This window comes from Castanea sativa, chromosome 5 (genome assembly GCF_040712315.1).
Source record: "Castanea sativa cultivar Marrone di Chiusa Pesio chromosome 5, ASM4071231v1".
Taxonomy (NCBI): domain Eukaryota; kingdom Viridiplantae; phylum Streptophyta; class Magnoliopsida; order Fagales; family Fagaceae; genus Castanea; species Castanea sativa.
Window position 1 is genome coordinate 170091 of NC_134017.1, and position 13043 is coordinate 183133.

Here is a 13043-nt window from a genome sequence, read left to right on the forward strand (position 1 = left end):
CATGAAACTGGAAATGAGATGGTAACATAAATTAAAATGTTAGTTGCATTCATATACTAAGGGAAGAAGTACCTAACCAGACGTACATTTTCTGTAGTGATAATGAATAAACAACCTTCTTAGGTAAAGATGTGTGTTTATCCTCATCAAGTAAGAGTTCGGTTTCAATACACTATTTTTTTAGCAACAAAATCTATGTCAAATGGGGACAGATAGACACACTATAGTTAACGTCTCGTCGATTGACAGGTAAAGAAAACACAAGAGTTAAGACTGCATTCTTACCATAGAAGACATGTAACTCATAAAAGCAACATTATTCTGACCTCTTGACTTGATGATTGCATTCTTATTCTACACTATGACCAGCATTATTTGGTAGATGAGATTTTCTTAGAATGAGGATAACTGAATGATGCGCTCCTTTCCAAGCCTCACAGAGTTGACATAATTTGTGGGGCAATGTGCAGAAATACCAGGAAGTGCCAGTCCTATCACCCTGAGTAGTACGCAAAACCAGCCCTCCTTATACTCTGGCCCATGGGTGTAGCCCATTATTAAACCTCGGATTAATTCCCAAACAGCATTCAGATACTCTGGTATCAGGTATCTCATTCCAAAGTAATTTCTGTTTGGCTCCTCATCCATATGCTTCAAATATGCATAGATTAAAGAAAAAACCAACTCAGTATTGTAAAGAAGATGAAACACCAACAAAGATAACTTTAAAAGTTAAGACAAGCTATTATAACATGACAATGAACGTTACTTTTTTTGTTCATTCTTTCAGTTATTGCCAGCTAAAATACTACTAAATCATAATACACAAACGCACATAGTTAGATATATGTTCCTTGGTCCGTGATAATTCAACAGAAAACTTCTAGTCAAAGAGTTGAAATTCATCATTTTTATAACTGCGTACAAGGCAGTCAAAGATCATTGTGTTAAATTGGCTGTTTCCAAGAATATCTCTTTTTGTGTGAAAAGGGTTGAAAAAATAAACATTGTAGACAAGAATGGCGAAAAAAATCAATGGTCATAATATGGGCCCAAACAAAGCCAGACTGAAATTCCAATAGTCTTAACATCAGGTAATAACCCTCTCTCTTTTGTCTAATTTCTATGTTTGGTTTCCAAGAAGATACAAGAAAAACAAAGAGAGAAAACTTGCAGTCTAGTAACAGATTGAGGTCGAAGTTATGATTGTGAAACCATAACCCATTTTATATGTTATACTTTCTTTCTTTTTTCTCATTATTTACTTAATAACCAAACAAGATTTTTAGAGATTTCTTCTAATAGTTTTGAGGTCACTAATTCACTGCATGTGTTTTGAGTTAATTTGTGATGTGAAAGTATGTTTCTTTAATAATTGAAGATGATAATGATTAAGAATACCTATGTAAAGTTCCAATCTTTCGTTTCATTTGCTTTGCTATTCTTCCTTTGTTTTTTGGAAAAATTAAACATGTATTAGAGGGATATAGTTAGAGACAGTTTCCTATTATTGGACCGTTATCAGCTGTATTATTATATACGGACACACAAGTGCTGTATCATTAAGAAACTGCAAGACAGGATGCTCTCGGTTCATGATTGCAGTGACATAAGCCGTACCTTTTCAATGTATAGGCTGTCATAGTAAAGGCACACTCCAAAATGTTTATAGAAAAAGGTTTTGTCATCGTAAGGCAACCTCGGCACAAGGTCGTTGCAGTAGACCATCCTGAAATACTTTGGGACTGGATGATTCAAATGGGCTTCCATGAACCTCCCCAGTTCCTTGTTTCCAACCCTGGGCTGTCCAAATGTGTATACACCCAATAACCTTCGTATTATCTCCATCTCCTCTTGTACCACCAGCACCACTGGGAATAATATGGCAAGTGCCCCACCTAAGCTATGTCCAGTGACTACGAATTTTGCATTCTTGTGCTCCTTGAATAAGCTCTTGAGCTTGCTTTTTACAGCATAGTACGCAGTCATCTCCACCATTTCTGGTGGAATCTTCTTAATACCTGCACTGGCATGCCCTTTAGAGTTTAGAGTAATTCATTTAAATTTAATCATTTCGCAATTTTGAACATTTTATATGGGAGCTAGAGCAGATATAGTGTTCAAACTCAATCAGGAAAGGGTGAAAATTATTCTAACAAACAGTTTCCACCCACCTTGACCTTGTTCTTGGCCCGAATCAATGTTTGAGGATACTGATTCTCTGCCTTGTGAAGGGCTTTTGCTAACATGAACACCACATGAATTAGTCCATTTTTTAAGGTGATTTTGGAAGGTGACAACATCAGCTCTGTTGCCCAAACCCAAGGCTTCTAAGAATCCCACGTGAACTTTTCCCAATTTTGGGATTTCATACCAAGAGTAGTCAAAATCGGTACTCCAATCATTCGCATTAAAAGGTTCTGTGCCCCTGAAGCTGATCAGTATCAAATTCGCATCTTTATCCTTGTCACACAGTATGAACACTTGCGTCGACCTCTCCCTTTGGAAATCTACCAAATCATTTTTATATGATTGGGCAAGTCAAACAGTAAAACTGGAGTATATGTTAACATAAATCATGTGGAAAATATGCTTCTCAAAGAAAAAAAAGATCATGTGGAAAATATGTTTCTTAGTGTTCATACCATTCCAGCAGCTGTAGAACTCCACAAAATGCATCTGACAGAGAAATTGTTAGTACATGTTAGTACATAAGTAAGGAAAAATTTAGGACTACATTCATTTTTTTTTCTCATGATTTTGATAGTGTTGGTTATGGGTCTCTTTTGATGCAATTTATTTTATGGAAAACAATAAAAAATAATAATAATAAAATTACTGTTTACGAACGTTGCGCTGTTCACATGCCTAAATGCACTGTTCATGTCCCATGAACCGTGCAAGAAACACTCAGCTTAAAAAAAAAAAAAAAAGGCAAAACGCGGCTGTAGACACACTATCCAAACAAACACTATGAGTGGTGGAAAAAAAAAATGATAGCATACATGAAAATGACAAATAGCCAATTATAATATATCATATAAAATAGCTATGAGAAATGCGTGGTTATAAAATTACTCAAAAACACGAATTTTAATTTTATCTTGTTTTTATAATTATTATTCTCTACAAAATTGTATATCATGAACATATGTTGAATATATGTCAGAGAAAAAGGCTGGCCGTTGGGCTTCCTTTTATTTGACTAGGGATCCTAATTCATTAACTTAATTTCTCGTTTAGCTCTTGCTCATGAGGATGGGCAAGTTAAAAGTTTCTTATGCTCTCGTCAAGATATATTTTTTTTGAAAGGTCGTCAAGATATATTTTAGTTTAACTGGTTAGTATTTTTTAGTGTTTTTAAAACATTTAGATTTAAATATTCTCTTCTTATTGCAACTGTCAAATTATCAAAAAATTAAATTGTTGTGATACCTCTTTTACCCTTTCTTAATATAGTTTGTCATCAGGTAAAAAATAAAATAAATGTAGAAAGAAACAAGAGAGAACAAATAGAATAGCTTGCTTGCCTTCCAATGGTGAAGTACAACATTTTTAATGACTTTGGAATTCTCATATGCCAACTTGGAGGCCATGATGCAAAGGTCCATAAGGGCCTGATTCCCCATTTCTATTCTTATGCTTCTCTCCCCAAGAACAGATGATTCACTATTATTATCAGTATCTTGCAGTAGTAGTAAGCTTTGGGTCTTGTAAAGGTCAATCCGCCCATCTAAATGCCCAATTAAACTTATGAAAGTCTCCGTGTCCCGCTCTGGCACCACCACTTTTCCTGTTTCACCCATTGCAACGCCATGCGTTGAATACATTACTATTATGTCCAGAATGAGAATGAGTATGCAACGTTATCATTTCTTCTAAGGGAGGAACCATAGAAAAACCATTTCATTAGTAAGTACCAGAACTCACTCACTGGCAATGTATATTTGGATGGACAATAATTATCACACACTAGTTATTGTACGCTCACATTTTGTGTAAATGTCACGTGAATTGAAATCATGTTTTGAAAACTCAAAACATGATTTCACCATTTAATAATTTTAATCGAAATTATGTTTTTAAAATACAATTTCACAAGAAGTGTGTATAAAGTATGCAACAAAGAGTGTCTAACAAGATTTAACTTACTTGGATAAATGCATGGTTAAATTTAATTGTTTTTAAAAAAAAAAAGATAACACCCTTTTTATTACATTAATCAATAAAATTATGTGATTAATTTCAATGATAATGCTAAAACTACCACAAAGCTACATCACTTAAGTAACTATATAAGTTTTGGCCAATTGCTATCAATTCCTGAAGTTGTAATGACACCTACACGCACTCAAAAGGAAATTGAAATAATGATTTAATGCAACCATAATTTCACGCACTTAAAAACCGTGATTTAATGATGTAATACACCTACACGCACTTAAAAACCATGATTTGAAACCATAACTTCAGTTACTTTGAAGTATATAAAATGATGTAAAACAACTTGTTTACAATAAATTTAACCATTAGTTTAATTTAAATGTGCTTCTCAAAAAAAAAAAAAAGTTTAATTTAAATGTTATCGGTCGGAAGACAATGCAAGGAAATGACCAGAAAACACAAATATCATAATCAACAAGAAGTCAAAAATAGTAACAATTGCTAGAAACAAAAATCAGAAGTGATAAAAAGAAATTATATAAAATAGATATAAGAGTAGTAGTGTAAGTGTATATCTATTAATCAATTACTACCTACCTTGTAAGAGGTTGGAGAGTAGACCAAAAAGGTTGTGGTTGAGAGAGAGGAGATTGAGAAAGAAGTCAAAAGCATAGCCAGTCCACTCCATGGGCTTGGCAAAAAAGGCAATGAATTTGCGGAGTATGAGTGACACCAGTATGACCCATCTGTGATCCGCCGCCACTCTTTCCACCAATTCCTGGTCCGAACCCTCCAGGAACCTCAGCCCGCTCGCCAAGTCTGCCCACACCAGGTATCGATATAAGTCCCCGATTCCACCCTTCTCTGGCCGTATTATCAGGTACTTCAATCTTGAAGAAGAAGAAGAAGACCTTGACCCACCGCCACATCCACATGCATCATCGTTATTGTCGTTAGTATCCATTAGGTATATGTGTCTCTCTCTCTCAATGCATACACACACACATATATATATATATAGGCAAAGATTGATGTTCGTTACTACTGGTAACTTAATAATTATAACTTAATTAATAATTCTTCCTTAAAAACTTAAGGTTTTTGTTTTATACAAAATAGAATTTCTACTCTAACCTAATCTAAGTGTATATGCGTGTGAAACTGAGACTTGAACCTGGCATTTGTCCTCATATCCCACGAGCATTTATGCTTGTAATGTGATCATTGCACTCAGGATGTGAAGCAGTTTTAAAAGCTTAAGGTTAATTACACGTATATAGATGGATAAAGAAACTGCATTACTTGCACGAATGGTAATTACCACAAATTAATTAGATAGCTAGCTTCTGCAGGTTTCGACAAGAGTAGTAGGTATATGTTCCTTTTTGGAATTTGGATGATGAGGCCAAGGCAAAACCCGTCACCACTGCCGTCTTCTTTTGGAACTGATAAAAAAGGTAATAAGACTTATTAACGGATATATAAGAGATTAATGTGATCACATTGCTTTTCTTTTTAACTGAACCGCCAAAAGAATATACTGCCGAATTACGCCATCACCTGATTCACCTCACGCCTGTTTTTTTCCTTTTACTTCTACGCAACGGCTTCAACCGAAAATGGATATCAAATTTATTAGTCACAAAGAAACGTAATTTCAAACTATATGTATAAATTTTACATAAAGGCTTACAATTAATGTGAATGTAATTGATGACAAGACAAAACTTAGGATTAAGTAGCCCTAAGTGTGATTGATGTGAAGGCACGGCATAGGCAGTGGTAATATGATTGATGTTCCTTAATTAAATTCTCATGTTAAAATTATTTAACTAAAAATACACTTCAATCTCTGTTACAATTGTAAAAGTCACATGACTGAATTATAAATTGGAAATCTAAGATACAGTATCTAAGTACTATACTAAGTTTTGTCCTTGATGACATATATCTGCAGTGGCGGCTCCAGGAATGTTTCTCAGTATGTTCCTGGATAGGCTTGCTCTGTTACAATTTTTTTTTTCTTCAGATTCTCTGTTACAATTTTTTCTTTTTTAGATTTTAGTTCAAATTTTTTTTTTTTTTAGTTTTTTCTTTTTGCTTGAAACCAATGTTATGAATACCGTTTTGGACCCTGTTTCGGTTTGTTTAGTGAAACAAAATATTTCGATACTGATCTATTTCGACATATCATTTCAAGGTGTTTTGGGGTTTCTAAAAAAAATTAAAAATAATATACATTTATATTTTCTTATACAACCTAAAATTGTTGATTCAAATAAGTAAACCTCAAATAAAACAAATTATTTAGTTTTTCTTTTTTGACACTCAAATCATTTAGTTATTACATAACAATTACTGTTTTAGAATATTAAAACATAAATATGTAATTAAATAATGAAAATCAATAACCAAAAATAATACAATAAGAGTGTATATATGTATATCATATTGGGGAGAGGCAAGACTTAATAAATAAGTTTAAAATCAAACTCTTTTGTCAGCTTTTTGAGTTTTGTCATTTCCAAAACTTTGTCACGTGGGTGGGATCAGCAAGCTAAAAGTCTAAAAGGGCAAACTAAAGAAAAAACTTGATAAAACAAAAACTAGAGTAAAAAAAGAAAGAAAAAGCATACTAGCAAAACATCTGAGAGGAAGCAAAGAAGAAGAAAAGGAAGAAGAAGAAGCAGGGGAGACCTTTGCGATAACTGGATTTGTTTTTTAGGCATTCGACGCAGGTAATGACTTACTGTGCTGACTAGTTTGTCAGTTTAGAGATTTTTCTTTTTGTCTTCTCAAACTGGTACCGGCCAAAATGTAACAAATAATCCATTAAAATTTAATTTTATTAGCATAAAAAAATTTTGAGGGTGTTCCTAATTTTTTTTAGGGTAGATAAATAAAATTTTTTTATTATATATAAAAAAAAATTCAAGTCAGGGTGGTCCTGGAACCACCCTAACCTGTATGTGGCGCCGCCACTATATATCTGCAACTAATAATATATAAATGTATAGTACCTCCTTACCACCCTGACCTATATGTGGCACCGCCACTGTATATCTGCAACTAATAATATATAAATGTATAGTACGTCCTTAGATCCCTCTTAAGATTCTGTCATGTGGCTATATGTAACTAAAAAATACACTTTTATCTTATGAGGAAAAAGTCGTATGGCAGAATCTTACGAGAGGAACCTAAGAAATAGAACCTAAATACTGTACCTTAATCTTACCCATAAATGAATTACTGTTTGTGTCAATTAAAAAAAATATTAATTTATGTGTGATTAATGGCAAACTGTCTCATCAATTTGTAAGATTTAATAAGAATCAATTTTGGATGGATGGTAATTAGCATGGGAATCAATTACCATTGATTCTAGGGTGGATTAATGAAGCTGTATCGACGATCATAACATATAATGGAAAATAACAAGGTAGATTATATTAGGGACAATTAACAAGAGGATAAGGTGGATTAAAAATAAAATAGAAAGCTACTAAGGACAAGGAGTCCTAAAGATTAATGGATGAGCAGAATATTTTGAGTAACATTTGCATTTGAATTCTATTTTATTATATTTCAAATAGGTTGTATTATTAACATAATTAATCACATATTCATAAAAAAAAAAAAAACATAATTAATCACGTGAAATACAGAAATGAGAGACCAACCCCCAAACCGGCCTAAGCTATACAAAAATTTGATGGTCATTCCTCTTAAATTGATTCATTTTAATCCATATAATTAGATTGCTGAAGCTAATGGCTCATTTTCTAATGTAAACTGTAAGTGCATAAATTGTACCCGGACCCAAAAACAAGTGATGAGCTCAGGCCCAATGAGTCTTATACAATGAAATTTATAGAGTATGAGTTTGAAACCTAGGTTTGGGATGTTGGAAGTTGATTAACAGGCTAGATTGCCACAATCTATGCAAGTGATAAATATATATATGACAAAGTAACCTCCTCAGATGTAAGCCGAGGACAATTTATATAATATTTCTCTTTCTGTGCCAAAGATTACAAGGTTTAGCTTTTTTAACCAAGAAGCCAGTCCTCCTCTTCTTTCCTCCATCGTCTTCTTATATACCTCTTCTTCCCAGTTTCATCCACGTGTCACACAAATCTTCCTCTCAGATACTTGTCCCATCCACCACCTTCTTGAAATCTTAAAATAATAGCAAGAAGGCTAAATTCTACTGTTCAGAGGTTATTTCTCCATTAATACGGTTATTTCTCCATTAATGCAGGGCCTTTAATATGGTGGTAGCAGCTTTTTTCTCAGATATTTCTCACATGTTCCTACTTCTAGAGGATGCTTGGATCACACTTTTACCCACCAGTTCTTCCAGAATTCTGCCTCTCACCCGTTTAGCAAGTCTCAGGGCCATTGCTGAGCCTGTCCAAGGATATACTCCTCCTCGGATAACTCCTCAGATCACTATAGTGTGGACTGACCTGTGGGCCTATGGACCCTAACCAAGCAGCCTTGTATTAACCAATCAAGCCCAAAACCCAAACGTTTGTTCAAACATTTTTACCCCCCACACAAACAATAAAGCGGGTCTTTAATTAGTTTAGGAGCCGATCATCAAGGGATTGAAACGGATCCCATGCACCATGCATGAGACTGATCAATGCATCTTTATTTACGTTTGTTATATAACCCGTGGACATAAGCGTACTGTTAAACGTCGTCAATCTCTACATTGATCTTCTAAAAAATTATCTTTAATTTTCACTAAAATTGCTATACTAAAATCTTCAACATAAACGAGTATGGATAAAGGCAATGCAAGTTATAAGGAATACCAAAGTGTTCCTAACTTTCTAACTAGTACCATCAAGGCATCAACCTTATCCTTGCATAAAGTAAAGGTATGGTGAGTTGACTAATGCTACTAAGTGACAAGATTATAAAGATCCTCCAAAGGGTGAAGGTCGATCTACCAGTTATATATTATTAAAACATCAGTAACAGAGTGATTGAATATACTTTGGCTACAAAAGATTCGCATTCCAAGATCAAAATCTTGGTCAGGTTTGGAGATGGCTTCTTCCTCCATTAAATAAATGTAGTTAAACTTAATGTTCACGCTCTGTATCAAATTTCTTTACTATAGTGTGTTTGAATACTGTTTATTTGCTGAAAATTGAAAACTTATTGCTAAAAATATTATAGTAAAATAATTTTTAAATATATAAATAATGTCATAAGACCCAAAAATGCTTTAGTATATATGCGCGTTTTTGCATTTTAAGCTGGTCATACCATCAGACCCCATCAAAAACGCAAACCCTAAAATCGCACACTCTGGCCGCTACCAAACGCACGCTATGTTTGATTTTCAAGATGCTATTACTAGCTCAAAGTGAATATTTTGACTTCAAAGACGATGGTGTGGGGTCCATATATACCTAACTTAATATGACTTTTTGAGAAATGCCCAAGTTAACAATGAGAATGAGAAGATTCTAATTCCTACGTAATTAAGTTGAGTTGTGACTTAGGCTGCGTTTGTTTCGACGGTAAACGGTTTCAGGAAATGGTTTTCCGCGTTTTCGGGTGTTTGGCAGGTGCTGAAAATATGGTCAAACGGAAAATATTTTCTGTTGACTGTAAAACTTAGGCCTCTGACCCGGAAATTCGTTTCCACTTGTATTTTACCTTCAAATGGGAATTTTCCAGAAAATTGAGAGACAGAGCACGAAGAGAGAGAGAGAGAGAGAGAGCACGAAGAGAGAGTAGAGAGAGCGAGTCACGCCCCAACCAGCGCCGGCGAGTCGCGCCCCAACCCGCGCCGGCGAGTCGCGCCGTCGCTTCTCTCTTCGTCGAACCCAGTCCCGGCGAGATCGCGCCTTCGCCTTTCTCTTCGTCGAACCCAGTCGCCATCACCGATCACGATCTCGCCTTCGCCATCGCCGATCACGATCTCGCCTTCGCCTTCGCCTTCGCCTTCGCCGCGCCGCGCCGGCACGATCTCCCCTTCGCCATCGCCAGTCGCCTCTCTCTCTCTCTGTCTTCGTTCTTCGTAGATCACCGATTTGGGTTTTGTTGATTTGTTAGAGAAAAATTGATGATGAGATTTTTTTATTTTTGGGTTTTGTTGAGCTGTATCGTAAGAATTTGATGAGTTTTTTTTTGTTTTGGGTTTTGTTGTTCATGATATTTGTTTGGAAGCCGAGAAAATGTGAGAAAATGTGAGCAACAAATACAAAATGCATTTTCTATAATATTTTCAAGATGACAACCAAACACTAGAAAATATTTTCCAAAATATTTTTTAAAATGTTACCAAACACCTAAAAATATTTTCTTTTCCCGAAAATATTTTCTTTTCCTGAAAACATTTTCCAGAATTACTTTACTGTTGAAACAAACGCACCCTTAAACAAAACAAAAGGCAAGCAAGAATTAAAATGTAACCAAAGCCTATACGTTGCTTAGAAGCACAGGAATCCTTAGAAGCACAGGAATGCGAATTCAACTCTTTAAGAGCACTCTCTTAGGAACTATCACGTCGGTCAAAATTTTTATTCTCATAAAAAAAAACTGAGTTACAACTTACAAGTACGTACAACAATTGGTTGTGTTATAGCTAGGGACTCAAATACTAATCCCAATTAGCTAAAGTGTGCGTTGGCATGGCTTAAAAAATTAGTTTTTTTTTTACTATTAAGTTTATTTTTGTTACAATTTATGGGTCTCATTGCACTTTTTGGTATTATTCATGGGTTTCACTGTACTATTTCAGCTATCTTTTAGTTTTATTTACAGTATTCTCAACAAAATGTTTTCAGTTTCAGGAAAATAAGCAGATCCTACATGGACACTCAAAGTACTATAGATAAAGCTATAAATTAGTTGAAATAGTACAGTGAGACTCATGAATAGTACCAAAAAATGCAGTAAAACCTATAAATAATAGCAAAAATAAACTGAATAGTAAAATAAGTTAGCAAAAATAATTTTTGCCAAAAAAACACTAAATAACAAATTCTGTTAAGTTGTTACTGCTTAACAGCTTGTAACTAACTCTTAACATGCAGTCTAATGCTCTGTTTGTTTCAATAATAATGTTTTCTAGAAAATGAGTCATTTTCTAAAAAGCATTTTCTATAAAACTATCTCATTTTCCAATGTTTGGTAGTAACTTTAAATAAGTTGAAAAACAACCTCTTAACTTCTCTTATTTAGCTTGCTGTGACATAGAGTTGTTTTCCAAAAAAATTTAATGGAAAACAATCTCTAAAAATAAGCCATGCTTTTTATATTGACCAAAGATAGTTTTTCTTTAACTCATATTTTTTTTATTCTACCAAACATTAGAAAATAAGGAAAACTATCTTTACACAAGGTTTTCCATTGAAACAAACGGAGCGTAATATGCTATAGCTTCTAACTAATGAAAACATGGAAGCACTCTCTAGCTAGGTTTTTGGATGAAAGCATAAAGTGAGTGTATATATATAAAAGTAAATTACTGTTTTTGAGACCTTTTAGAGGTTTCGAAACCTAAAGATTAAAGATTTTGGGCCCTAACTATGAAAATATAAAGTTTTGGAAATGAGGCTACGCTTGCAACCCCAAAGGTGCATATGTAGAACTTGATTTTAAGTACATTAATGACCCAACTTCAAATTGCTCTAACTCACCTATTTTAAATCCAAATTGGGCAACATTTGTGTTTAAATTAAAGCCCAAGATGTCTAATTTTAAATTCAAAAAGCCTCATTGAAAACGTTTTTGTGGTTCAAAAGTTATGGTCAAAATAATAATTAAATATCATCTTTCAATATTGTTTTCAAAGCAATTTGAACACTTTTTTGTGATTACCTCCGAATGATTGAGAATACTTTAATTACTATTGGTTGACATATGTTAAATTTATCATTGGGGCGAGAACTAAAATTTATTAAAGGGTATAAAATAAGGTGTCTACATTTCTACTTTTTCATTATTTCTACCAAATACATATGATGGAAAATCAAAACATTTTATATCCTCCCAACATTTTTTATCTTCTCTCCCAATCAAATAGAGTCTTAGGGATTTCGATCCCAATTTTGTCTAACATTTTTGCACGTGGGGTTTTCATTAAATTGGTTTTTTTTTTTAAGTTTATTTCACATCAACAATACATGTGGCATTTGAGATGTCATAAAAATTACTATTTTTTATTCTTATTATTAGCCACATTAGTATTTTTTTTTTATAAATCACTTAACGATAATGACTATTTTGACATAATGTCAAAACTTTAGAGATTAAATTGACACATTTAAAATGTTAAGAACTAAATTGACACGTAGTGTAAATATTAAGAATTTACCCGATAAAATTTCATTTCCATTTCATTAAAAAAAAATACAATAATAAAACTTTTTAGGATAAAAAGAAAGAAAAAAACCCTTAAGGGTGGTAAATAAACCAGTGTACACTGTACAGTACCTAAATATTTTCAACAATATTCTAACAAAAAATAGTTACAATTCACAGTAATATTGCAGTTGAAGAGTATATGGAACTTTTCTAAAACAGAAATCCGCTAATTGTACAAACCTGTGCGCCTAAATTTATCAACACAGAGAGATAGAGGCAGACAAATCCGTGGATTATTTTATTTGGTAACACATAAGAATAAGATAAGAGAGAAGTAGTAAGCTTAATTTAAGTTAAGTTTGGTCAGAACTCAGGAGAGAGAAAAGGGCACCGACAACCGACTACCGACGTAACTCAAGGGGCGGGGCCCAGTTGTGCAGGTTGACAGTTGACACACGGCGTGCATCCAACGATTTGTGAATTGTGAGTTGGTGACTGCCCATTATATTACAGTATTACACCTGTCAATGCCATTTGCATTT

The 13043-nt window shown here is 33.8% G+C and overlaps 1 protein-coding gene across 1 annotated transcript; it reads right to left on the reverse strand.

The window, feature by feature from the left end:
• Positions 1 to 21: 21 nt before the first annotated feature.
• Positions 22 to 5144, reverse strand: LOC142636674 (triacylglycerol lipase OBL1). The gene is made up of 6 exons (XM_075810956.1): positions 4762 to 5144; positions 3531 to 3793; positions 2646 to 2679; positions 2175 to 2510; positions 1621 to 2021; positions 22 to 651 (listed from the first exon to the last, which is right to left on the reverse strand). The coding sequence occupies exons 1-6, from the start codon at positions 5126 to 5128 to the stop codon at positions 394 to 396; spliced, it is 1659 nt and encodes a 552-aa protein (XP_075667071.1). The 5' UTR covers positions 5129 to 5144; the 3' UTR covers positions 22 to 393.
• Positions 5145 to 13043: the final 7899 nt, after the last annotated feature.